The sequence below is a fragment of the Gymnogyps californianus genome, chromosome 11 (genome assembly GCF_018139145.2).
Source record: "Gymnogyps californianus isolate 813 chromosome 11, ASM1813914v2, whole genome shotgun sequence".
Taxonomy (NCBI): domain Eukaryota; kingdom Metazoa; phylum Chordata; class Aves; order Accipitriformes; family Cathartidae; genus Gymnogyps; species Gymnogyps californianus.
The window spans coordinates 2,656,352-2,667,708 of record NC_059481.1 but is presented as its reverse complement, the minus strand read 5'-3'; the positions used below and the strand labels follow the sequence as shown (position 1 = coordinate 2,667,708).

At 62.5% G+C, this 11,357-nt stretch overlaps 1 protein-coding gene across 2 annotated transcripts; it reads right to left on the bottom strand.

Moving 5' to 3' along the window:
- Positions 1-208: 208 nt before the first annotated feature.
- CSK (C-terminal Src kinase) lies at positions 209-10,991 on the bottom strand. Of its 2 annotated transcripts, XM_050903245.1 has the most exons (14): positions 10,893-10,991; positions 4,950-5,027; positions 4,441-4,554; positions 3,703-3,815; positions 2,766-2,985; positions 2,196-2,289; positions 2,054-2,119; positions 1,817-1,916; positions 1,574-1,664; positions 1,180-1,253; positions 969-1,068; positions 873-926; positions 565-651; positions 209-442 (listed from the first exon to the last, which is right to left on the bottom strand). In XM_050903245.1, exons 2-14 carry the CDS (start codon positions 4,962-4,964, stop codon positions 260-262), a joined length of 1,311 nt encoding a protein of 436 aa, XP_050759202.1. In that variant the 5' UTR covers positions 4,965-5,027; positions 10,893-10,991; the 3' UTR covers positions 209-259. The 2 variants fall into 2 exon arrangements, with proteins under 2 accessions (XP_050759202.1, XP_050759200.1); XM_050903243.1 differs by having other exon boundaries at positions 873-1,068.
- Positions 10,992-11,357: the final 366 nt, after the last annotated feature.

Genomic DNA, 11,357 nt, shown 5'->3' with positions numbered 1-11,357 from the left:
CAAAATCCAAAAAAAGAGCCTGGGAGACCAAAAAAAAACCCCAAAACCTGAAAAGAAAAAAAAAAAAAAAAAAAAAAAGACTGATTTGGAAGTTTGGAAGTGACCAGAAGAATTGGGGGCGGGGGGGGGAAAACACCCCCGGGGCTCCCTCCCAGCCGCTCCTGGTGCCAGGGCCGGGCAGGGGGGCTGCCTACCCCCCGGTCCCCCCCGCCCCAGCGTGGATCCCCTCTGGCTGCCGGGGTGGGTGAGCCCCCCCCCCTCACAGGTAGAGCTCCTTCTCTTTGATATGCACTAGCTGTTCGCGGAGCTGGTGGAAAGATGGCCGGTGGCCGGGGTCCAGGGTCCAGCACTTCTTCATCACCTCGTAGACGACGGCGGGACAACCGTCGGGAGCATCCATCTTATAGCCCTTCTCCACGCGGGGTACCACGTCCTTCAGGGGCTGGGGGTACAGGGGATGGGTTTCAGGATGTGGGGTGTGGGTTTCCCACCCTCCCCGCCAAGTAGGGGCTCAGCCCCCCCCCAAAAACCAGCCCTGAGGGGAGAGGGGTGGTGCTCACTTACGATTCTCGGGTAAGGCACTCGCCCGAAGGAGTAGATTTCCCAGAGGAGGATCCCGAAGCTCCACACGTCCGACTTGGTGGAGAATTTCTAGAGGGAGGGGAGAGAAGCCTCATTAGCGGGCTCAGGCAGGGATGGGGGGCAACAGATCTTCCCCACCCTCAGGGCAGCTGGTTTTGGGGGTCAGACAGCGGGAACTCGGGCTCAAGCACCATCTCCGCATGGAAAATTCAGGGCAGCCCGGGATGTGCCCCCTTCCTCCAGCCTCCACCACATCCCTGTAGCCCAGGACCCCCCCTCCGCTCACCCACCTTTTCTCTAAGTGCTTCTGGTGCCGTCCACTTCACCGGCAGCTTCCCCGTGTCCTGCGTGGAGGAGGCTTCCTTGGTCAGCCCAAAATCGCTGACCTTCGCGATGTTGTCCTCTGAGACCAGGACGTTCCTCGCTGCCAGGTCCCGGTGGACAAAGTTGTTGGCTTCCAGGTACTCCATGGCTTCACAGACGTCTCTGGTTGGGGTGGGAGGGAGAAGGGGGTTAGCGAGGTTGCCCCAAAACGCTGGTGGGTGCAGGTCAGGGTAGTGGGCACGGCCAACCCTTGGTGCCTTGCCCCATACTTACAAGGAGAACTTCAGCAGGCAGTCTGCACCGAGGACCGACCGCCCGCGCGACCGCAAGTAGTCTACTAGGCTGCCCTGGAGGGACAGAGAGAGATGGTGCCATCAGGGTCAGCATCCCACCCGCTGCCCCCTCCCACGTGGGGCAGGAGCCGGGGATGATGTCCCTCCCTCGTGGGGCAGGACCCAGGGACGACGTCCCTCCCTCGGAGCCAGCAATGGGCCATGCAACGGCACTGCCACCTCCAAACACCATGGTGGCCCCAGGGAGATGCCACCCAAGCTGGGATGACCCAGCTGGGTCTGCCAGGGTGAAGCCCTGGGATGCTGAGGGAATGCTGGGGCGGGGGGCAAAGGGGACAGACTGGGAGGGCAGGCACCCGGGGTGGGGGTCTCACCTTGGCCATGTACTCGGTGACGATGTAAAGGCCGCTCTTCTCCTCCACGATCACCCCCAGGAGCTGCACCAGGTTGCTGTGTCGGAGCTGCCTGCATGGCGCAGGAGGGCTCAGGGCAGGGTTTTGGGGAGACGGGGGGGCTCCCATGGTCCCCACAGGGCATTGGGGACCACCCGCCTCTGCTCGTACGGACAGAGGTGCCCCCTCCCTTGCATTGTCATCCCCCTCCCCGGTAACACTCACGTCATCACGGACGCCTCCGCCAGAAAGGCTTGCGCTGTGGCATCGTTTTTAATGCACTTCACGGCGACTTTGTTCCCCCGGTAATCCCCCAGCATCACATCTGCGGGCCAGGAGAGACGGGCACGGGAGGCACTGGGAAGTATCCCGACCTCCCGGGGCCCCACCATCACTCTGGGGGGGCTGCAGAGGAGGCCCCCCGCCTTAGGGCCACCGCGGCATCGGGGACATGGGGCTCACCTCCGAATTCCCCTTTGCCAATGATCTGCAGCAACTTGAGGTCCTTCATGTTGAGGGCCCAGCCGCCTGCGCCGGGGAGAAGGGAGAGTGAGGGGGTGCTGGGGGGGTCCCCAGGAGCCAGGGAAGGGGCACGGCCACTCACTGCGGGAGAACTCGTCCTGCGCTGCCACCGTCCCCTCCATCACCTTCGGTTTGATGAGGCGGGTGCAGAGCCCGTCTGCGTCCGTGGTGTAATGCTGGGGCGGGGGGGGGGGGGGGAGATGGGGGTGAGAGGCAGACCTGCCGGGGGGGCGTCACAGCCGCAGGGGACGGACGGGCGGTGGGGTGGGTGACACCCTGGGGTGTGGGGGTCCCCGCCAAGGCAATGCCGGGCTCTGGGATCCCACCAGGTGGCAGCACGAGGCCATGGATGGGCCTGGTGGGGGGGCTCGGGGGTCCCTGCCCCTCCTCCCGGTCCCTCTGTCCCCTGCGTATCCTGCCCTGTCCATCCAGCCACCCGCTTCGTCCTGCCCCTGTGCCCCCACCTTGCCCCAGCAACCCCAACCCAACCCACGGGGTCGGCAGAGAAGGTCCCACCATCTCCTGGGTTCCACACCTGCAGCCCCACAAGCTCTGACCCCTATGTCCCCCCCCCAACCTCAAACCTATGGTCCCCAGGCTGGCCGAGGGGGACAGGAGCGGTGGCAGCTCCCGTCGGCAGGTGAGACCTCACCTCCACCAGCTGCATGAGGTTTTCGAAGTAGACCTCCTCGTCAATGCTCAGCTTGCTGGAGGAGTAAATGATGCGGTAGTGCTCCACCTTCCCCTCGCAGCTGACGCACAGGGTGTAGTCCCCGGGGTAGTTGGTGCTCTCCCGCACCAGGAAAAGCCCCGTCTCGGGTGGGTACAGCAGCCGCTCCGCCTGCTCCCGCGTGATCTTCCCGTGAAACCACCTGCAACGGGGCACGTAGGGCAGGTCAAGGACGGGGGATGCGCTGGCCGGACCCCCCGTGGGGCCGTGTTTGGCAGGGATGGGGATGTAGAGCAGCCTTCATCCCCGCCTGCATGAGGCCAGCTTGCCCATGCTCCTCCGTCCACCCCACGACACAGCTCCTTCCATGGCATCCTGCTCCCCTCCTCCTGGTCCCCAACCCGGGACTCAGGCCCTCCACACACCCTTGGGGGCTTCCTCCCCATGGCAGCCCCAGCTCCTCCAGACTGGGGGTCACTGGTGGCTCTGGGATGCAGCAGGGACATCAAAACCATCTATCCATCCATCCAGCTATCTACCTGCCTGCCTATCTCCTATCCCTCCCGTATGGAGCCCGTTCCAACCCCCCTTCTTTCTCCCAGCAACCTTTACAACCACAACTTTGAGTAAAAGACCCATTTTGAAATGCAATCTAACCATCCGTCGTCTTCCCGGCTCTGCAGGCAGCTCCAAAAGCACTCAGAGCTTTCCCCAGCAGCAGCGGGTCCCAAATCAACGCTGCTGGGAAAGCCCAAGCCCCTGCTCCTTCTGCCTTTCAACCTCGCCAAGCCCTGCGAGGGATGTCGCTTCTGTCGGGACACAGGGTCAACTGGGTCTTTGGTCTGACACAGTGGGGATGCTCCAGACCAAGCCAGCTCCCCACAAATTCACCTCGGCAGAGTCCCCGGCAGATACTCACGGCATGAGGCTGAGCTTGATCCCAGCTTTCACTCCTTCCCGCTTCTGCACGTAGTTAGCGGGGATGATGCCCTCCCGGCCCACCTTGTTCTTCGCCTTGTACCAATTGGGATCCTGTGGGGACAGCAGAGACATCACGACGAGCCAGTGGCCCCTGGATATGGCAGTATCCCACCAAAGGAGCCCACGGGGGTGTCAGCGCTGCCCCTCCTTTCCCAGGCAGCTGCCTGCCTGTCCCCAAGCACCCCGGCACCCCCTGCCTGGCTGCAGGCAGGATGGGGTAGGCAGGGGACAGCCACAAAGGTTGGGGTTGGTGCTGGGGCCAGCAAAACCCGATGCTGGTGGCCCCACGGGGGTCACTGTGATCCCCTTCCCAGGCTGCTGGACACCCTGGAGCCCCCTGACCCACAGCCTCTCTCTTTTTCTCCCCCGGCACCGAGCACAGCGTTGCTCCCCGATTGCGAGCCTCTTCCCTCCCTCCTCCACCTCCCGGGAGGCACTCGAGAGGCTTACATTTCGGGGAAACCTTAACTAACGAGGCCGTGAATTAATTAACCGAACGTGTGGCCCGATTCCTGCCCTGCTGGCTCTGCGGGACTTCCAGCGGGACCAGTGGATCCCACCGGCACGGCAAACGCCGTGTCGCAGGACGCAGGGATGCTCCCGGCATCCCGTGGAAATCCCGGCATGAGGGGCGGCAGCAGCAGCCAGGGGGGCTGCAGGGAGGTGACGGCCTTACCTTGGTGACAGCGACAATGGTAAGGACGTCTCCTTTGCTGAAGGGCAGGTCCTGCTCGGCGGTACCGTGGAAGTTGTACTTGGCGATACATTCTGTACCGGATGGCCAAACGGCCTGGCCGGGGAGAGGGGGACGGCGTCAGAGCCCAGCTGGGCACATCTCCGACCCCCAGCCCCCCTCGACCCAGGAGGACCCCCCGCCACGAGCACGCGGGGCTCCCATCCCTCTGATGCAAACCCAAACGGGATTCACTTAAACCAGAAGCAGTTTGGGGGATTTTGGGCAGCCCTGGGAGCTCAAATGGTGTTTTTCGGCTGGGATGGGGACGGAGAGGGACACACACACACACACACACACACACGCACGCAGGTCCCCGCGGTGCTGGGCTTCTGCAGGGGCACGGGGGGACGGGGACAAGCGTCCCCATGTCCCTCCTGAGCCCTGGGGCCATCTCTGAATGGCTGGAGAGCCTGCTCCATCCCTGCCTCTCCCCCCCGCCCGGCGCTTACCTGCATCCCTGACATCTTCTCAGGAGGTTGGGGCGCGCGAATCTCACAGGGAGGACACGTCACTCGGTACCATGAGACCTGGAGGGGGAAAGGACGACTGAGAACCGGGCACGGCGGGGAGAGCTGTGTAAGGACGATGCACAGGGAGCAGCCCCTCCGCAAAGGACGGTCCCCGGGCCATGCCAGCATCTCTTCTACTGCCAAGAAGGGAACGGGTCCTGTCCGAGGCGCTGCTTCCAAAATGTCCCCAAACGGATGTGAAAGTGGGAACTCCGGGTCCGCTCAGCCCCCCCTGCAGCCAGGGACAGGACCGGCACGGAGCTGCTCACCCGGATTATAAGGTATTTGCACGGATACAGCATCTTAAGAGCCGAGGTTTGACGTGCTGCGTGGCCGCTGCAGCATCTGCATCAACGATCCAAGGAAAAAACCAGTACGGTACAGAGGGACGGAGATGCCCGGGGACGGGAAGGGAGCAGAGATGAGCTCCAGGAGTGGCTGAAGCCCGTTCCCCAGCCCAGGGTGGTTACTGCACCGTGGGAACCGGCAGTGAGAAGCTTCAAACCCTCTGCCCGGCACGTGTTCGACCGCCTCTGCCTTGCAAAATCCCCCCGGCCTCATCCTGCAAAGCTTCCTCCACCCACCTCCGAGGGCTGCCAGCAAGGCGCTTCACGGTCCCTGCAGCACCAAGGGGGAAACTGAGGCACGGGGCAGCGAGGGGATTCAGCCAGGGAGGAGCAGCTCCCCCGAGCCCCAGGCTCACGCCTCGGCAAGCATCCCGCTCCCCTCCCCGGCAGCACCGGGGGCTACGCAGCCGGAGCCCCGCTCTCCCACGGTGCCTGGTGACCCACGTGTGGAAACATCCAGCCCTGGGAGCTTCCCAGGCCCAGGATCCAAAAGAAATAAAATAAATCTATTCCCTGCAGGATAAAAACCCATCGGCACTCCGGGATACAGGAGCTCCCGCCGGCTGCTAAATCCCAGGGGGATGCACTGACCGGGGGTGCTGTGCTCCCCGCCGGCAGCACCCCGAGGCCCTGGGCTGGGTCGCATCCTGCCCCGGCGCGTGGGTGGGGAACAAACCCGGCTTTATTCTCGCCGCTTCGACCCCCGGGAAGAGATGAAGTCACCGGCCCCGGCATCAAATCAGGCTTTCTTGGGCCGGGGCGCTGGGGTCGTGCCGGGCTCAGGGCACGGAGCGGGGTGCAGGCAGGATATCCCTGCCTGCGCGCCCCAAAAACCACCCAGGTATTTATTAATTCCTCGTATCGATTCGGGGCTATCAGCGGCCACCGCTCCCAGCCCTGCTGTCAGCAGCTCAAAATATTTTGGGAAGGAGGAACTGAAACAAGGGGCAAGGCCAGCAGAGACGGGAGGAGGAAGAAGATAAGGGGCAGAACCACGGGGAGGAAGAGAGCGGGTGCGAACGCGGCCCCGTTTCCACCGCAGCCATGCCCAGACCCCTCCGGAAAAGGCGTCACGCTGCCACCACCTCCCTCACCTTCCCCCAGAGCGGGGACACGCCACAAGTCGCTTTATTTTTGGCATCAGAGAGGAGAAATCGAGGCTCAGACGCTCACGCTAAGGGCAGAGTTTGGGGACCTGAAGCTGAGCGCTGGGGTTTCCAGTGAAGCCCATCACCGCAGCGGCTGGGCCCCATGCATCGGGTTGGTTTTCCTCCCAGCCAGCCCTGGGGCTGCTGATGAAGAAAAGCCTCTCGAGATGGCACCCAAACCCAACTTGATAGCATCCATGAGCCTGGGGACACTGCCACGCAGGTGGCCAGGACCCAAGGGAGGGCAGTGCTGGATGATGCTGGACCAGAGAGCATCAGCTGGGAATGCAGCCCGAAATGGCCCCAGCTCAAATTCTCTTCGTTTTCAAGCTGATTTTTGGTTAAATTCTGAATTTACACCTGGCGTGGAGCAAAAATTTCAGCAAAGGGTCTGGATACCGCCAGTCTGAAACGCAGACCAAGAAAAACAGGGAATAAACTACACCCCTGACTGATGGAATCAGTCCATAGAGGGATTCGGCTAAAGTCTGGAAGGAGCTGGTTTAAGAAGAGGTGCCCCTGCATCCCTGCGGAGGGAATTTCCCATCGCCAGGGTTTTCGGCCCTGTTCCGCATCCGGCACACCGTGGGGACGCCGAGCAGGAGCCGGCCCCGGGTGTTGCTCAAGGAGCAGCTCATCCCCAAAGCGCTGAGTCAGCGCTTCCCACCGGCCGGGCACTCCGACGTCGCTATTTTAAAATAACCAAAGGAGAAAAAGCAGCAGGATGGAGGTTTCATCCGAGATGTGACTCCAGCTGGAAAATCCTGGCCAAGCTTTGCCCACCGGAGCTGGGCCGGGATGGCAGGGGAGCATCACCCAGCAGGGATGCCCAAGGGTCCATCCCAGCACCGCAGCCCATCCGGAGGTTGGAAAAGCCACTTTCCACCCCGCGTGAGAGCCGGATCTTTCCAATCCCGAAGGCAGGTTGTTTGGGCTTTCAGCTCACGAATGTCACCAGCATTTATATTTTATAAATGCAGAGAGGATACAAAATTTATAGCCTGCCTTTGGGCTTTCGAGCCTTTTACAAAGAGTATTTTTTTTTTCTCTTTAAAAGAGGTAACTGTCCCAGCAAACCCCGCCAAGAGGAACACATTCCAGCCGGTCCCCGCATTTTTACCTTCCCGGACTGTGGACATTCACGGCATCAGACGGTGGCATTGTTATAAATATAGCACAAGAAATTTGCTTATCAGTTTTATGTGGGGAGGCGGTTAACGGCACCGGGCACTGCCCTTTGCAGAGCCCCTTCTATATTTTGGCGCAGACCTCCTTCCTCCCGAGGGTGACTTTTAAGCAGCAGCCTGATTTTTTTTTTTTTTTTCTTTAATCGCTACCTAATTTCTGCCTCAAAGCCGAGGCTTTCCGAAGAGGAGGAAACCACACGCCCCCAAGAGCGCCGAGCTCCGGGGCCGCTGCCAACCGGCCCCCCGAAGGCACCGCTGCCTGCGGTGGCCTCATGTGACAGCCACCGGTTCCTGCCGAGCGCGTCACCCGCCGTCACCCAGGCCGGCCCCAACCTGATACCCGCGTTTGCTTCCGCCATCCCGGCTTATCCCTATGGGATGCTGGGTTGGGAAAAGGATGCGGTGATGCCGGCGCGGATCCTGAGCCTAAAGGCAGCATCCCCTGCCTTCCCCGCCGGCGAGCTCCGGGAAAACACCGGCATTGCCCCTTCTCTCCTAAAGCAGAGGCGCTTCCCCGAGGAGGATGTGTAGCAGCAGAAGTCAGCTTGAAAAAAATAAATAATAATTAAAAAAAATAGCCAGGGAGCAGCCCAACCAATTCAGCAGAGCCGAGTGCCAGGTTTGGCTATTTTCAGCCCTGCCAGGCGAGGGTTTCGCTCCCCCTGGAAACTCCCCATCCCCAAAAAGGGGCTCGGGGAAGCAGCCGGGGCGTGCGGGGGAACCCATCAGTGTTTTCTCTGCCGAAAACCACCTCCCTTTTTTCCCCACCCTCCGCCTGAGCATCCTTCAAGCCGCTCTGCCCAGGCACCCCGGTGAGGAACCTCACCCCGACACTGCACCCAAAGAAGGGCCGAGGTTCGTGCTCATCCCCACTGCCTCCCTCCCAGCCCTGCTGCTGGATTTCCCCGCGGGAAGCCCAGCTCGGCAGCCAAGAGCCGGGGAAGGCGGGCAGGGCAGGTACGGTGGATACCTTTGCCACCCTGATAATCCAAAGGGCACCAGGGAAACGAGCCGGGGAAACCCTTCCTCTCATTAATCACCAGCCAAAATCGTGCTGTGCCAAACCTGCAGGCAGGCTGGGACCGGCGCCCGGGGGGAATGTGGGACCCCCAGACCGAATACCGCCCGAAAAGCATCAGCACCACGGGATGGGTTGGGGGAAAGATGCCGCATTTCCATTTCAAACCCAATTAGCCAGAGGAAAAGGGGGAGCAGACCCTGCCCAGCACCAGCTAAGGATGACTCTATTTAAAATAGAGTTTAGTTGTAGATGGTAGGAAAGCTTCATTCCCATGGGAAATAGGCGCGTGGGCGCCATCCGCATCCACCCCGCTCCGCTCATCCATCTCCCCCTCACCGAAACATCTCCCAATGCTCAACAACCCGAGTTTCTTTAAACTTAAAAAAAAAACCCAACCCCAAACCAGACAACATCCTCACTCTCTCCAAAAGATCTTATCGCCTGTTATTACAAGTAACACCTATGATTACTATAATCGAAAGAAAAACGTTCTTCCTTTATCTCATCAGCGAGCTGGCTGCGCTCGCAGGGAGGGTTTTGCTGCTGTTCCCCCAACCCAGCCTCGACTGGGTGCCCTGCTGGGGAAAAGGGGGGTCTTTTTTTTTTCTTTTTTCTTTTTTAGTTCTTTTAAAAAGAAAAAGAGAAGATGTTGCTGTTCAGACTGCAGAAGGTGCCTGGGGGATAGTCAGAGGCAGGTGGAGGCCCGGAGAGATGCTGCTCCCGGCCTCCCCATCACAGAGATGTTTTCCTGGTCCTCCTCTTTCCTACAAAAAACCTCATCAGGGCAATTTTCCCCCCTCGTTACCCCACAAATTGCCCCGGCATCCCGTTCCGAGGTCCCGGAGGGTGTCAGGGCATCCCCGGGGACAGGCACATGGCGCGGAGAGGAGTGGCTGCCGGCGAAGCCGCCCCAGCGCGGGCTTGGGGCTTGCCAGGATGCAGTTGAAAAGTTTTTTTGCAAACACTCACCCAAAACCAAAAAGACGGGTGGGAGGCAGTGGTCGCAGGGTGAAGCGCACCCCAAAACTCCCTGGGTTCACAGGGACAGCGTCCCAGGGGGTTTATCCCAGCTCTGCTCCCCGTCATGAGGCTTTGGCTTCATCACTACCATCCCGCTGATGCTCGATGAGGGATGGGAGGATGGGGAGCCCCTTCTCCCAGGGATGCTCCTGAAACCTGCTGCATCCCTCCTCCACGCTTCCACGGATCTCTCCGGCCACTCTCCGCCTTGCCAGGATCGGGATAGGCTCCTGCGTGGGTCCGGTGTGAACAAACCCCGCGGGAGTGTGGGGGGACAACATCCCCTCTGTCCTGGGAGAAAGGCAGCCATCCTCCTCCTCCCGCTCCCTGGCCCTCGCACCTTTGATTTTAATTTTTATACTTTTTTTTCCGCACGATGGCACAGCCCCTTTCGCTCTCGATAAACCTACAAGCAACAGCCGCGGCTATAAATAACCCGTCACCGCCTTATTGACCAAAAAAAAAAAAAAAAAAAAAAATAATTTGCTGCCAGCCCCTTTTGACGCCCAGACCGAGCTCTCTCCTTCCGCCCCAACCGCTCTCAAAAACCCCGCCAGCAGCTCAGGGCTCGGCCTCACGGTACCAAAACGGCCCCAGCCTTTGTATCGGATGGGGATGGAGCGGGAGGAAGAGGCGGCAGCCCCCTTGCCGGGTAGCGGGGTTGGGGGTGAGGCGACAGCCCCCCCACACACACCCAGGAGAAGGGGATGCTGCTGGGGTCCCTCACTCTCTCCATCGCCGGAGCTGGAAGGATGCGGCCCCCCCCGGCTGGGGGATGATGGGGTCCCTGGGGACAGTGGCTGAGCGGGAGCAAGAAGCGGCCTGTGATGGGGTCACCCACCAGGTCAAGCGGCATGGAGGCGGCTGTACCCCTCCCCGCATCCCCCCCCGCATCCCCCGGCCCGCCCCGCAGGCCCCATTGTCTGGGCTCCGCGGCCGCCGCGCTCCCGGCCGCCGGCCCCGCTCCCCCCGCGGCGGGGGGCGCGGAGGGGGCGCTACCCCCAAACACGGGGCGGGGGGGGGGGGGGGACGACGACACGGACGACAAACACGGGGGGGCAGGCGAGCACCCCCCGATGTCCGTGTCCCGTTCCCCCCCGCCCCGCTCCCCGGGCAGCGGGGGTCTCCGGTACGGCGCGGGGCCGGGGAGCGGTACTCACCTCCCTCCGGGCAGGGGGCTCAGCCCGCCGCCGGCTGCTCCATGCGGCGCTGCCGGGGCCTCCGGGCTCGGCTGGGCCGGCGGGGGGGCGCGGGGGGGGCGGAAGGGGCGGAGGAAGCCGGAGCCTCCGGAGCAGCCGCCGCCGCCGCCGCCGCCGCCGCCCGGCGGGGCCGAGCCCGGTGCGGCGGGGAGCCGGTGCGGCGGGGTTGGGGGGTGGGTGGGGGGTGGGTGGGATAGGGAGGGTGCAAGGGGGGGGGAGCGGCGCGTCCGCCGCCCACCTCGGGCCGGGCGAGGGGCGCGGGGTCCGCCCGGGGCGGCGGGGCCTGCTGGAAGGAAGCGGCGCCCGGAATCGGAGCGCCCCGAGCAGCGCGCCTGCGCCGGCACGGCTCGGCTCGGCTCGGCTCGGCTCGGCTCGGCACGGCACGGCGGGGCACGGCGCGGCGCGGCGCGGGGCCGCCACCTGCCG